This window comes from Elgaria multicarinata, chromosome 10, assembly GCF_023053635.1.
Source record: "Elgaria multicarinata webbii isolate HBS135686 ecotype San Diego chromosome 10, rElgMul1.1.pri, whole genome shotgun sequence".
NCBI lineage: Eukaryota > Metazoa > Chordata > Lepidosauria > Squamata > Anguidae > Elgaria > Elgaria multicarinata.
The window spans coordinates 56,194,703-56,210,672 of NC_086180.1; the positions used below are offsets into that span (position 1 = coordinate 56,194,703).

At 43.1% G+C, this 15,970-nt stretch overlaps 1 protein-coding gene across 1 annotated transcript in view; it reads right to left on the bottom strand.

Annotated features, from left to right (window-relative positions):
• Positions 1-14,641, bottom strand: part of CORIN (corin, serine peptidase) — a 137,900-nt gene extending 123,259 nt beyond the window's left edge. The window contains exon 1 of the mRNA XM_063135103.1: positions 14,576-14,641. Coding sequence (XP_062991173.1) covers positions 14,576-14,641 — 66 coding nt within the window. The remainder of the gene's footprint in view (positions 1-14,575) is intronic.
• Between the last annotated feature and the right edge of the window lie 1,329 nt (positions 14,642-15,970).

The window sequence follows — 15,970 nt, forward strand, 5'->3', positions numbered from 1 at the left end:
GTTGGGCTAGGATTAGCCCAGCCAGCCAGGATCACAGGCAGCCCTTATCGCCTGAAGTATTATTGGGTTTGAAGGATGTATGGCCTTCTCTCTGTCATTCTTCATACGAAGTCACTTTTTTTCATGCTGCTGCTTTAACAGCATATTTTGGACCTTTCAGAATTTCTGAACTCTTGGTAGCTTCCAAAACTGATTCTTCTGGCTGGGTGTTACAATTTGCAGATATGCAGTTATCTGACCAAGCCATAAATATTCATTTAAGGCGTTCCAAAACAGATCAGGGCGGCAAAGGAACGTTAGTACCATTGTGAGCAGCCCCATTAGCTGAGCTATGTCCAGTTCAGGCTCTGAGAGAATTCCTCTTAATTAGGGATCAAAGTGAGGGAATACTATTTCGTCACCAAGACAGGCTTCCACTGACGAAATACCAGTTTTGGACTATTACTAAGAGAGCTCTGTCGGCACTTGGCCTGGACAAAAGGAACTTTGGCACCCATTCATTCAGGGTTGGGGCTGCCTCCACAGCTGCAGCTATTGGTTTTTCTCCAGCCCAAATTCAATCTGTGGGCAGGTGGAAATCCAAGGCATTTCATTCTTATGTCAGACAATTCCCAAAATAGGTTCATACAGTTTTCCGTTTGAAATGTTGTTGTTATGTTTTTTTTATATGGCCAGGGGGAGCGTTCCCCATTGCGAGTGATCATCTGTGGCAACAGTTTGATCTACTGGGCTGGACGGAGGGCATCCGCATCGGGTATCAGATCGCACCTTGGTTTGGACCGCTTTGCCAGCATCCAGTGGGTTGGCAGGTGGGGCTTGCGTTGGGAGCGTCTCCTGCCCACTTTGTTTCAGCAGCGTTGGTTTCTTGCCCTCCCTCAAGTTTTACTTATCCATTTGGGGGGTAACGATATTGGCGTAATCAAGGGGAAAGCCCTTGTATTGCAAGCGTTAGCGGATTTCCAAACAATCCAAAGACACTGGCCCGAGGTCTTGATTGTCTGGTCTTGCATATTGCCCAGAATCACTTGGCGTGTTAACAGCGATTACAGGCCAATGGAGCGTGCCCGGCATAGAGTTAACAGCGAGGTTTATAAACAACTGGTTGCAGGCAGGGGATTTAGCATAAAACATCCTGCGATATCTAGATCCTGGAGGGAGCTCTATAGGCGTGATGGGGTCCATTTATCGGACCAGGGCAATGACTTATTTCTGCAAGAGCTTCACAAGGGTTTGTTGGAGGCCATTAGGCTTAGGTGGGGAGGGTTGGATTAAGCTCCGCTTATCCTTCCCTTTTGGCGGTTATTTGCGGGCATTGTAGGCGAGCATAGGAATGGTGAGCATTCTTTGGCACCGTTAGTGGTGAGGGGTAACGTCTTAGGCTCACAGCTGGGAGCCTTGTGGCAACAGCGGGTGAGATAGGGCTTACCTCTGAGGCCAACCTTTCTCACTCACCAGGAGTTTTGTAACACGGGGGGAGCGACACCGGAAGGCCTACCAACCCCATCCTGGGGAAGCCAGAGGGGTGGTGGAATACAGGCCACACTTCTCTGGCTACGAATGATTCGCCCGATCCCTTTAAGGCCAGATGGATGGCCAAGATAGGATGCCCGCTTAGGCCTCCACCTCTTGCAGAATTTTCAATAAAAGTGGCCCTTATTTTAAATCCATTTTCTGTGTGTCGTCTCTTTATTTACGCACTCCACTCACGCAAGTATTCTAGCCAACAAATGGAGAATAGCCAGCGCTCCATTATTTTATTTCATTTATTTATTTATTTATTCATTACATTTCTATACCACCCCATAGCGAAAGCTCTCTGGACGGTTTACAAAAGATTAAAACATTAAACATTAAAAACCTATAGACAAAATTTAAAACCATAAAAATGTAGAACAGACAGCATACAAAGACAGCATACATGTAAAAACAGCTTTGAAAGGAACAGGTTAATAAAAGATAGGACATTGCTCCCATGGTTAAATTAACAGAATTCATTCATCTGTCTGAACATAGATAAAACAAAAAAAATTGAACAACTCTGGTTGCCATTTAATTTTTACAGGAAACAATATAATTTGCACATTAATAAATACATAGCTTTTGCATTACTGGTGAAAATTTCTTATGTGGACATGGTATTGTTGTGTATAATTTAATAGGAAAATTAGGAAGACTTAGAATTATTGGTTAATGATAGTTGCTTAAAATTATTTGAGCATTATGTTTTGTATTTGTAATTTTTTAGAGTGAATTTTATCGTATTTTGTATTGTTTGTAAGTTATAAAAATACTTTTAAAATGTAGAATGAGAGAAAGAAAATTTTAGTGAATACTAAGGCTTAACAAACTCTGCTATTATTTCTGCAACTTCAAACATTGCTGAGTAACTACAGTAAAAACCGTGAAGATTTGCATTGCAAAACTGATGGGAACATGCATCCCAACTATCGTCTCAGGCTACACATGCGTGGTTGCATGCTGTTTTATCTAGAGTAAAATCTTAAAGAAAACCTGGATATCATTACTTACCTGGTGACATTGTTCCAGTCTTTTCCCCCATTCCGTGGAAATTAGAGATAAACATATTTCATAAATATAAAATAACACACTCACTGATTGGCGGGACAAAGATTTCCAAAATGGATGGGAAAAAGTATCTCCAGCCTATTCTCACTTTTGGCATCAGCCAAATAAGCTACAGCATGATACAAAGTAACTGTCCCCCTCTGTTGATCAATATGTTTCAACAAAACCAAGGAGTTGTCTATATCTGGGGAATCATAAAATAGTAGAGTTGGAAGGGGCCAATAAGGCCAGTGAGTCCAATCCCCTGCTCAATGCAGGAATCCACCTTAAAGAAAACCTGAAAGATGGCTGCCCAGCTGCCTCTTGAATGCTCCCTAGGTAATTGCTTCCATTGTCGTACTGCTCTAACAGTCAGGAAGTTTTTCCTGATGTCCAGCTGGAATCTGGCTTCCTGTAACTGGAGCCCATTATTCCGTGTCCTGCACTCTGAGATGATCAAGAAGAGATCCTAGCCATCCTCTGTGTGACAAACTTTAAAGTATTTAAAAGGTTGTCAGTGTGGTGTAGTGGCTAAAGTGTTGCACTGGGAGTCAGGAGATATGGGTTCTAGACCCTACTCAGCTGTGGAAACCCACTGGGTGACTTTGGGCCAGTCACAGACTCTCAGCCCAGCGTACCTCACAGGGTTGTTGATGTGAAGATAAAATGGAGAGGAGGAGGATTATGTACACCACCTTGGGTTCCTTGGAGGAAAAAAGGCGGGATATAAATGTAACAATAAACAAATATTTGAAGAGTGCTATCATGTCTCTCCTCAATCTTCTCTTTTCCAGGCTAAACATGCCCAATTCTTCCAGTCTCTCTCTTCATAGGGCTTTGTTTCCAGACCCCTGATCATCCTTGTTGCCCTCCTGTGAACCCCTTCCAGCTTGGTGGCATCCTTCTTGAAGTGTGGTGCTCAGAACTGGACACAATACTCAAGATGAGGCCTAACCAGTGTTTATACAATACAGAAGCCACTGTGGAGCCATCCCAGGGCTTTACCCCAAAGCTCCGAAATAAAAAAGTCGGGGACTTACCCTAACTTTTTCTCTGGAGTGAGGTGACAATGACGCATATGATGTCTATCCCCACCCTGGAGTCAGGGCAGAGGCGCGGCTGGACAGATGGTGACCCTTGATTGGTCACCATCTGCCCAGGCAGGGAGCAGGCCAGAAAGCCGATTGGCTGCTGGAATGCCTCCATGCTTCCTGCAGTGTGCGGAGAGGAAACGCTTGTTGAGGAAAGCCAAGGTGAAAAAAAGTTTTTTAAAAAATGGAAGGGAACACGCAGACGTGCTCATGCAGTGACACACAGTGGTGCAGCGGTGCACAGGGTGGCGGTGGTTCCTCCTCCTGTGCTCGCTCCTTGGGATAGGGAGAACCCCGCAGGGGTGCAATCGCGGTGTTTGGGGGGCTTGCGGCGCCAATGCGTTGCCATCAGGACAGCCCCTAAGATGTTCTTGTTTCCTACATCTTAATTGAATTCCCATTTATAATTAACACTTTATGTTTGTTATTAGAATGCAATTACTACCATATTGATAAATTAAAATGTTGTTATACAAGTAATATTTCTTTATACAGCTGGAAATAGCTAAGAAAATTACACGACAAGCTGGTTTTCATATACTATTATTGTTATCTTTACATATGGTATGAATAATTTCTTTCCTTTCAAATATGTCATTTTATAAAATATAAGCAGATGTCTGCACCGTTAACCTTTTATATACCACTGAGACTAACATAATTAAGTCACTGATTTGCAACTGGCAGTCCTAGGGCAAAATACTGAGAGAGCTGTTATGAGAGAGCTTGCCATGATCATCAATCTTCCCCTGCAATGTGTAGTTATATGGGAGTTGTGGAGTGTTCTTGGGCATATTCACTGTTCATCTGGGACAATAGAAACACCTAACAGGCCCAGTAACCATCACATGTGAAATGAGAATTGGGTGTGTTTCTATGTGCAGTGTCCTTTGCAACATGCTGGAGTTTCATGGCATATTCATAGATAGATAAATTTTATTACAGTCATTGATGACCACCTTACATGTATATGTACAATGCTTATACACAACATTCAAAATTATACAGCAACTCAAAAAAAAATGACCACAGAGTATTAGCCAAGTGAAAGAGTATTATTTTAGTAAGTTTGCAGCAAGCACTAGCAAGTACACAAAACCTGGCCACCTTGTCTGTAATCTGAGAATCCTGCTCAGAAAGAAGAACATAAAGATAAAATTCATTTTATCTGACTGGCATTTTTGTCAAATTGTTGTAATAAAAGCACAGCAGATTTCTCAATAAAAAGAATGCAATATAACATGCCCAACAGTTTCCACTCTCCTCCTTCATTCACGGTATGGAACCCTCTAAAAGCATTTTAAGTATTTTTAGTGGGCCTGTCATTCATGGAGTCTTTGAGCTCCATCAGACGAGCGTTTTATTGCATGCTCATTACTGGGCACTCATGGATTTTCACGGATCCCTCTCACGATGTCGTCTGCCTCCCGCAAGTCTACTACGCCTTCTAGCCTTCTTCACACCACAAAAAAATGTCCATTAAGTCTGACTTATTTTAAAGACGGAAGTTGCTGCTATCTCCTGCTTCATGCAGAAGCAGCGTGATCAAAACAGCCCAATAAATTCAACATGCAAAGCTCTTCCAAACATAGAGATGTGGAAAATTTTAACTGTTGAATTTTTGTCCGTCTTGCAGGTATTAAGCACAGGAATTCCACCAGAATTTTTAAAATGTGGCTACCCTAACTGTTTTTCCTGTGTCTCTCCCTAACAACAAATCTGGCCTTTGTTTGCTTGCTTTGACATTTTCTCATGTGAAGTAAAACTTTGAGCATCATCACACAGGGGGAAATTGTGTTTGCTTGCCATTGCTTCTCTGCCCTGCTTTTGTCCCTCATTACTTTCTCTTTTGAAAGAGGAAGTAAATAACTTGCACATGGCACATTCAGTGGGCTGTTTTGATCCCGCTGCTTCTCTTGCACACAGCAGCAGATAGCGGCAACTTCCTTCTTAAAAATTAGCTGGAGAGCTCCATCACACCTACTTTTTTTTAATCCAGTTTTCATCTGCAGTTTCCCCCTCCTTTTCCTTAGCAAGTCAACTGTTGTGCTCTTTCAGCTCATGTATCTTTTCACCTGCCCCTGACTTACTTCTGAGTATGAGTAAACACATAAAGAACTGACTTTTAATAGTGTGGTCACTGAGAAGCTTTTTTTTTAAAAAAAAAAACGACTTTAAAACAGCAAACTGGAAAGAAGTGCTCTGCAACCCTATGCTTACTTCTGAGGTCTTACTTCTGTTTACTCAGAAGTAAGTCTCTCTCTATTCAATGGGGTTTACTCAAAGGTAAGCGTACATCTGATTTTAATATGACTTGGATGTAAATGCAGTTGAAATCAATGGGATTTACTCTTGAGTAAGGGAACCAGCAGATCTCTATTTTATGAACTTGGAGATGCACAGCTTCACATGATCAAAGGAAAGGAAAATCAAATCTTTGTACTAGTGGACTATGAGGAAAAGGATTTAAGGGGGTAATTTAAAAATTCCTTTAAAAAATTGAGGGATGAGCTGAGCTGATTCAATCTTGGCATGCTGAAAGCTCTACTTAAGAGCTATCACTGTGCAAATTCTGATCTCTTTATCTTTAAAAAAATTATGCAGATGTAAGGCATTTTTAAAAATTTCCATTTTAAAAAAATCCTTAAAAATCAAGGGATGAACTGATATGAGTCAAACTTGGGGTGGCTAAAGCCCTCCTTAAGAGTTATTACTGTGCCAATTTTAATCTCTTTATCTTTAAAAATGAGGGAGCTGCAGGCAAGGGGGGTGCACGGTTTACTGTACATTTTGCATCTTTTAAAATCTATTTAAAAGTGTTTTATTCCTTTTTTATTTTATTTTATCTTGTACACCGCTCCAAAATTTTCAATGGGGAGTGGTATCTAAATATTGCAAATAAATAAATAAATTTTCCACATTTCTTTTAAGGTGAAAATGCCTACTCAGGAGTAAGAACAGAGTTAAATGGGACGTCTCTCCCTCCCCCTTCATGGTTGAGTGGAGAACCACCCCACATTCCTCCTTTGTTAACAAGTCCACCCTTAGACACACAGGCCCCCAACAAAGGATGGGATGGTCCAATGGAATGCAAGGCTAGCAAAATGTGGGAGGGAGGAGTACATTTATTTCGCATGGAGGGAAAATAATCCAGACGTTCCCCGCTCCAAAAAGAAACGAAACATGGAAGGGAAAAGGGAAAATGAGTGCAGGACATGGACGATGGTGCTGCAAAACCACATACCAGGCATGGCAAGTGTGCAATATATTGCCAGTATGATGGAGCCTGGACTTACTGGGGTGTTTTATTTTATTTTTTGTGGCGGGAAGAAGGCTAGAAAGGGCAAGAGGCAGACCACATCATGAGAGGGACCTGCAAAAATCCATGAGTGCCCAGTAACGAGTGTGCAGTAAAACGCTTATCTGATGGGAACTCTTAGTGATGCCTCTCCCCATTCATTTTTAAAATGTCAGACTGGCAGAAAACTGTGCCTCCTCTAGAATCTGCCTTGAACCACTTGTCTCACATTGCTTCATGCGGAAATCTCTTTGGAGTCCTCAAATGGCCTGAGAGGGCAAGATGCCACTCTGGAGGGAGATGGATGTGAACACTGGCAGCACTGAGCACCCCAACATAGGCAGGAAATGACCTTTCTAGTCTCAACCCTGTTCTGTGAGGCTCTCAAATTCTCTCCAGTGGCGCCGGCATCCCTGGTGGTGCTCTATTTTTACGGTGGTATTTTTTTTGCCTCAGACTTTCCATTGCACAGGGAAGCGCTGAGCCCCAGGAATCCGACCATAGCCGGGCCACAACTATTTATAACTAGATTTGGGGAGGTAGCAGGGTTGCCCGTCCGGCTGCTGTAGGCTTCCCTCAGCTCAGTCTGAGACAGGGGAGGAGGCGGGAAAGACACTATCAACAACACAAGGCAGGCACCTCCCGGGACGGTTCAGTTTCAGCTGACATCTCTCAGGGAATCCCCTCCTCGCTCTCCCACTCCAACCCCTTGAACTGCAGTCCCTCCCCCGCTCTCAGATCTCAGTAACCGGCTCCCACACTTTTGCTGAGGTACAAGCTAAACATTATGGTCTCCTCAGGAAGCGGTCACAGACAGTCATGCCGTTTACAACCAATTTCGAAATCATTTATACAAAAATATAAAAGTGCTGCTTAAGAGCAGCACTTAGGGAGACAGACGGAAGGGAAAAGTTTCAGACCTGTTGAATGCCTGACTATTGTATAGCAACCACAGGAACGCTGCCTCCACACAAGCCCGGCCCCAACACACTGGCCCAGGAAGGAGGCTGGCAAACCGAGGTGTCTCATATAGGCAGTATGTTTTCTGAGGAGTAAACTTTCTTCTCCCTAATGTCAAATATATGATATATGGTTAACTCCATCAGGAGAAAAAGGAAAAGCAGGCATTTCCTATCCCCACCACCCCCATCCAACAGATGCTTTTGGGATGAACAGCAGTTTCCCAAAGATGCTCTGTTGAAAAAATCCAACAGATGCAGTGTCCACAGCATGGAGATGCCATGATTGACAAAAGATTTTCTAACTTGATTTGTGCAGGGGGTGTGTGTGATATGACAGCTCAGTACCAGTGATCCCAGATTCAAATTAAATGAGGAGATAAAACCATAGACTCCAATCCAATTACTCTACAACCTTCTTTAAGGGCAGCACCCAAACTGGACATAGTATGCCAGATGGTTTCTGACTAGTATAGAATAAAGTTAGCCTATTTAAAAGCTGCATCACACTTCCGATTCCCTTTTAGCTTGTGATTGACTACAATCCCAAGATCCTTTTGACATGTACCACTGTCAACCCAGATATTCTCCCCCCCCCCAATACTATCAGTCATGAATTCCAGTCCTGACCCCCTACTTACATTAGGCTGAACACAATTCTCCTTTTGAAGAAAAAAAAAGTCAGGGAAAATAGAGAGTTGAACAATTTCATCTCTTTGGCACCTGTTCACATTTCATCATCCTTATTGAACGCTGGGGCTACCATTTCCTTCCTGGAAAGGCCTTTTTAAAATTGCTCTTAGCCTCTCCCACCAGCCTTAGTGCTCTCAGAGATTAACTTTCCTGACAAAGTCTGGGCTTCTTTTCCGTATTCATCCTTGGTGAATCCTCTTTTATTTTCAGCTCTTTGCTAAGCTTTTTATGCAGTCACAATTACTTTTTTAGGTGTCTTCTGTTTCTCTCTCTCTCCTGTTGGAATTGTGATTGTACCTCCTTTTTCAGGAGCTCTCACCCATCTTGGTCTCCTTTCCTATTGGTACATTAAGCCTTGAAATCCATTTTTCTGAGCTTATCAAAATCAGCTTTCCTGAAATCCAAGGTACATATTTGACTATGCTCACCTTTGGCTTTCTAAAAGATCAAGTGTTTCAGGATTACATGGACATTTCCCCCAAAGTTCCTGCTGCTCTTCCCTAATGATTAAGTTCAAGCAAAGGATAGCTGATTCCTTCCTTTCTTGCTTGCTTCCAAAAGAGGAAATTGTCAGTAAGGCATGTCTGCAATTTGTTGGAAATGCCATGGTTAACAGAGTTTGTCTTCCAACAGATATCAAGGTATCTGATTACTACTCATTCTTGCCTCCTGAAACATCTATAATTTGTTTCAGGAAAGCATCATCTACATCCTCTCCTTGGCGCGGTGGTCTATAGTAGACTTGGCCACAATTTTGTTTTTATTGATTTCTCCATTTATTTTTTATCCAGATGCTCTGCACAAGAACAGATATAGCCCACTACAGGGCTACGGTGTTCACTATCTTGAAATGCTGTGCAGGTGTTCACAAATCTTCTAATTTTGACAGGTGTTGCATGTTCCTAGTCTATTAATGAATTGCCAAGCCAAATCAATAAAATATTTCCACTATATATGGAGAGATTTTTGAAAATATTAAAATTCAAAAGTGTTCAGTTCCCTTCAAACCAGAAAACACGTTTCACTTTTAATCTTTTATTAATGTTAAGCACATCGAATTAAAAAATACATTTCACTTTTCATATTTGTATAACAAAAAAAAGTAGATTAAGGAAAACAGTGGGACTGGGGACCACATTTTCACTTTTAGATCTTCAAAAGTGGAAAACCACAAAGCTTCCGATGCAACATTCCTAGAATTTTTTTTTAAAAAAAAATTGCAAAGGAGAACCCAAAGTTTGCATTATGTTTTAAAGCTGCTCCACAGATTCCTCAACTTATTTACATTTCATTACACATTTTCTGCATCCACTGTTAATAGAAACATTCTAAGCCTAACAGGACTTTGAGAAACTAGAACAACCCTCTTCAACAATGGATGAGTGCTTAGCTGGTCTGTGTATATGTGCCTGTTATACATGATCTCTCTTTTTCTATGCCTACACTGAGGCACAGCACATCAGTTAGATAACACAAAGGATGAATAGGCAAAAAAATCAAGTGGTCAATAGACCAATTTCCTATATGTGAATATGCCAGCAGCCTGTGTTATAGTATGATTTTGTGTATTAATACAATTAGCACTACATACGAAACCTCCCCACTTCCTCTGATCTTTTCCAAGACCCAGCTCAATGTGCGACCATTTGCATGGCTGTAACAGGGCATTTGTGTTTTTGCTTAGATTGTTAATGTAAACTTGTAACCCTCCTTGGATCCACACTATGGAGAAAGGTTGATTGCAAACCGAGTGGTTACATAAATTTAGTGGACTATATGCTTGGGTGTGTGTGCATTGTTTTAAATGGAGTTATTTTAGAACTATGGTTTACGGCCATAGCTAGACCTAAGGTTTATCCCAGGATTGTCCTGGGGTCAAACCTGTTCATCTAAGTGCCACACAGGGCATCCAGCGCTCAGGCAGGGATGAACCTGGGATGATCCTGGGATAAACATTAGGTCTAGCTACGGCCTACATGTTAAGGGCTCCTTTTTATTCAAGAAGATATAGTATTGTTTATGAACCTTCTGGCTTTGATATTTTACTCACTTTGAAATAATTCCACAACACTCAGTGAAACAATCTGGATTGAGGATAGCACTCTGCGTGCTGTTTCCTGACACCTTGTTAATGAGAAAAAAGACTTCCTTACTGCCAGGTTCTTCAATAAATGTGCAGGGCCATGGCTGCTATGAGAGCCTAACAGTGACTTATTCCATTTGAACACTATATTCTTGCACAAAGTAGCCTCGGCTTGATTATTATTATTATTATTGTTGTTGTTGTTATTGTTATTATTATTATCCCGCCTTTTGCCCAATACTGTGCAGCAAATACAGCTCAGGCTTCCCTCAGAAGCTGATTGAAAAACTCACTGGGGACTGGCAAAATCCCAGAACTTGTTTATTTCAAATGGTACTGTTCATATATGTTTCAGTTCTGGAAATTTTAATTTGGTTCCATCATTTCAAAAGACATGCCTACAAGAAAGAGGTTGTCCAAGCTTTCCCAACTGGAATGGTTCCATTACAAGAAGAGAAACTAATTTGAAAGGAAGAAAACTATATAAACTTCTTTCACAAGGAAGATGCAGCACAGAGAAAGAAGAGAAGGTACCATGATTTATTAATTTTAAAGTTACTGTTGTATGAAGTTTTAAGGTTCGGTTAAGTTGGGACTTCCCCTAACTGGAAGTTCAGATAGGAATGGGATGCAAAAAAAATTAAGGTATTTTTCTCCTTTACATCTTCCTCAGGGTTACTAATGTAAAGATCTCTTCCGGCAGGCCTACCCAGTTGAATTTTAAGATGCCTTTTTAATAATGTGCTGCTTTTAATAATGTATTAGTTTTAAATGTTTTAATTAGTTATATGTATGTTATGGTGTTTGTATTTGTGTTGTACCCCGCCTCAATCCAGAGGGAGAGGCGGGTAACAAATAATAATAATAATAATAATAATAATAATAATAATAATAATACAGGAGGACAGAGATCCTGTATCCTTAACAGTTGCATAGAAAAGGGAATTTCAGCAGGTGTCAGTTGTATGCATGCAACACGTGGTGAAATTCCCAAGTCATCACAACAGTTAAAGCTGCAGGAGCCCTGCCCTCTTTTGTATCAGTAGGAGCACTGCCTTCTTTTGCCCTCTTTTGTAATATAGCTCCTGCAGCTTTAACTGTTGTTATGAAGAGGGAATTTCACCAGGTGCTATATGCATACAAATGACACTTGCTGAAAATCCGTTTTCAATACAACTGCTAAAGATACAGGAGCCATGTCCTCCTTTCCATATGATCACCCCATTAATGTACCTTGATCGGAAAATAAATTATATAAATGCCACCAGTTAGAAGGCATTGTGAAACTATTCCATCTTCATTTCCTTAACAAATTTCCTGTAATAAGAAAAAAGATGGAAGAAGCAGAGGGAAAAAACAGGAGTATTACAAATAAAAGTCTATATTCTCTTTCCCCCCACACACACATTTCTATGAATGAGGCAGAGTGATACAAGCTTCATCTGGAAGCACCCTAGGCTTTTTGTGTGTTTATACCACAAAACACAGCCAGAGTGAAAACTCAAAAGTATTTAGATTAGAGGAATATTCACCTGTTACTGAAGAGAATTGGGCCAGATCAACTGAAGAGCTGTGGATCCAAGCATGATTTGCTTCCTGAAAAAAAACTATTAGTTCCAGGTAAGTGTGTATAGGATTGCACCCTTACTTAAAAGTGAACTTCACTGAACTCCAAAGAGTTGCTTCTGAATAACCCTGTATGTATAAGACTGAGTCACACTTATTTATGATGTAGGAGTGTTTCCACAGACTTTACTCCAGGTAGTACTAGAATGGAAGCAGTTAAATGTACAGCCAGGTGGTGCTTTCCAACTTATAAAGGTTCAGCTACTGATAGGGACGTTTCTGGTGCCAATGTAGTTGGGCACATACAGCTGGTAACCATGCACGCACAACCACGCACAAACTCACACTATGGTATTGCATAATTCAGCGTGTGTACCAGTGTTCTGCATTTTCCACTCGTTTGCTCTGTAATACACTATCTTTTGCTTCCTAGGAAATGTGGAATTATTCTTGTTGCTGCTGGAGAGGGGAAAGGAAAATCAGCCTGGCATGTAAGATGAGAATTATAAACCACGCTGTATTCGAAGTGGGAAGCATGATAACAGTTATCGTTGTGCTTTTAAAACTCTAGATCCACAATCATTCCATCATTCCCCAGGAGGGGAAACAGATCTGGAAAGAGTTAAAGCTGCAAAGGAAAAGCTGAGCAGCCTAGCGGATCTTGTCTTCACGGGGGGGATATGGAGCAAATTCTATCCCACGCGATCGAGTTTGGTTCTAATGTCTTCCTTCCAATAAGGAAAACAAGAATCTAACTGCCCATGCTCCTATCTGCAACCAGCAAGCAGGTAAACAAAATGCACGTGGCTTTTAAAATCGTCCTGACTGCTCACTCCAGCCCTGTTTTCTGAAGGCACCCCCTGCAGTGCCCACGCACCCCCGGGATGCAGCGCGCAAACCTGTTGCTGGCCCTGCTTTATCGCTTTGTCCAACGGGTTATGAACATAAACACAAGGCGGTTGCCTCAAAAAAAGCGGGGGATCCCCCTCCTCACATTTTTTCTATCCGTATTAGCAACTACCAAGACAAAAGTAGCTAGAATCGGCAGCTTTCCCATAGCAGTCTCTCCCAGAAACTCCAGTGCTTTGGCTCCCTAGCGCTACTCCCCTTCGCCCCACAAGACGGTTTGCAAAAGGCCAGAAGAAGTTCATGAACCAGTTGCGGTGTTCAGCCGATTATATACTGCCGCCCCGTGACGCTGAAATGCGCCCCAAGTATCCCTGGTTACAGTAATATATAAATCTCTCACTCTCAAAATAGAGGGCAAAACAGCGAAATCATTTCCCCCTAGGCTACTGAATATTTACTCAGTCTGACAGCGTACACTGGACAGGTTTGGGGTTTATTCCGAGAGACGAGAAGGGATTTATTTAGCATCTGGCCTCTCACTTCTAATTAGCGACGAGTTAGAACAAAAAGGGAAAACTATGCGCCGAGTGTGCATCGTTCAGATTAGCATAGGTAATGGTCAGGGTTTATGAGAACGGTCGTCCAAAACATCTGGGAAGCAGCAGGTTCGCTGCCCCCTATGAAGGCACGTGGAATGGTACTCTCCCCACCCCCTGCCTCACAAGTCCATTTCACACCTTACGGGGCAGTACATCCTGGGCTTCCCGCGCGGGCTCACTTTACCTTCAATCCTGGTTCTTTGCGAGTGTTAATAAGGCACGTATTAGTATTCACACTTTGATTTTTCAGGCCATAGCTAGACCTAAGGTTTATCCCAGGATTGTCCTGGGGTCAAACCTGTTCATCTAAGTGCCACACAGGGCATCCAGCGCTCAGGCAGGGACGAACCTGGGATGATCCTGGGATAAACCTTAGGTCTAGCTACAGCCTCAGTCTGCTGTGTGAGAGCTCGGGATCACACCTCAACAGTCCGCGTTTACTAATTGGGGGGGGATGCTGCTTCCCGTTGCAAATCCACAGCAGCCCATCATAATTAAAATCCCCACTTTACCCATAAACAGGAAAGAGAAAGCAAAGTAATGTGCGATGCTTTTAGCCACCGTATTTCTCATCATACCAGAAAGGCTTAAAAGGGGTATTTAGGAACGGCTCAGACGAAAGACGTAAAGTAGCAACAAGTCCACATTACGCGGCCGTGCGGGTACGTCTCCGAGGCACTGAAGCCCCCGAGCCCCAGTTCCCCGGTTAGCTGCGCACGCCCGCGCGGCAAGAGGCTGCTGCAGTCCTCTCGCGCACCTAGGTGGTCCCCCTCTGGGCTTTGCTGTCCGGGTGGAGCCGCGCGGCTGCGACCAGGGCGCCGCAGGAGCAAGCGGAGAAGCCGCCGCCGCCACCGCCGCCGCGTTCCCCTTACCCGCTGATTGGCGAGGACTTGCCGGAAGCGCTCTTCCTTCGGAGGGAGCTGGTGCAGGGCCAACATGCTCGGGCTGCTTCGCTGGCCGGGGCTCTCTCGCTGGCTGCAAGCGCACCACGGCTATGTAGTGCCCCCGCGGCAGGCTGGCAGGCTCTTTCCGAGTGGGGGTGGCTCGGCATTTTGTCCGTTCAGCCATCCGCACCCAACCCCTCCCCGTGATCACAATAATAAACTCAATGAGAAAACCACACATCGCGGCCGCCGCCGCCGCCCCCCCCCCCCCAACCGCGCGCGCGCGCTCTTTTCGCAAGTAGAAAGAGGAGAGCCCGATGGACCCATGTCAAAGGCAACGGAGGGAAGGTGAAGAGCCTGATCGACTCCATCTTCACACCAAATCAGAGACCCCGAGGTGTCAAGGCAGCAAGAGAAAAGGAGGAGGAGGCCATAGATCAGGCTTAAAGGAGACGCACAGTAGATTTCGCTCTCTTTCAATCACGCGCATCTTCCCCGGCGCATACCTACCCAGCTGGGTATCCTTGGTATCACCTGAAACGTCCCCGGGTGCTCGCAGCAGAAAAGGAGAAGGTCTGCTAAGGCTCGGGCTGCTGTTAAGCACACGGCAAGCTGTCCCTTCTTTCAGGCCACCCTAGGAAAGAGCTGGATCTTTTCTCGATAACCCCCTTGTCCAGCCCCTCCCTTCTCTTCTTACGAAACAGTGTTAAGCTCAGCTTAGTACGGGGTAGACGTACCGAAGGTTATATAAAACTCTTTCAACAAAGTTTTCTTTCTTCATTTTCCTTTCTTTCTCCCTCTCCATGTCTGTCTGGAGGGCAGCCCCCAGGCAGGTCGGAGCATTAGTACCGCTTAATTGTACCTACTGCAGAGAAAATACTCTTAACACAGTAAGTAGATAGAGCTCATGAAACATAGGGGGATAAGACTAGATAGAGTTGAGCCCTTTTCATAAACAGTTGGTTTAAAAAACAAACAAAACCTAGTTGCACAATGGGTTCCTAATAGTTACATAAAATACACAGTTCCATCCCACCCACCTTTTTTTTCCTTTCTTCCCCCCAAGGACAAGATGTTACACAAGATTCAAAGCAAAATGTTTTTGACCAAGGAAAATATCAACTTTCCCCCAAATAGCAGACTTGTTGCTATTGTGATTGTAATGCTATGGGGACTGTAGCAACTTATTATTGCCTTTACATAGTGTCCCCTTCAAGTAAGATTAATACAGTAATAGGGAACTTCTTTAAGCAAGTGTTACACAAGTCCAACATGTACGTTTGCATTCTTTTTGTGGCACTGTAAGATGTTTGCAGCTCTGAAGGCTTTTGGGAACATTTTACCTGTTGCTTACTGAGTCAGTGAGTGAATGCCAATAAAGTG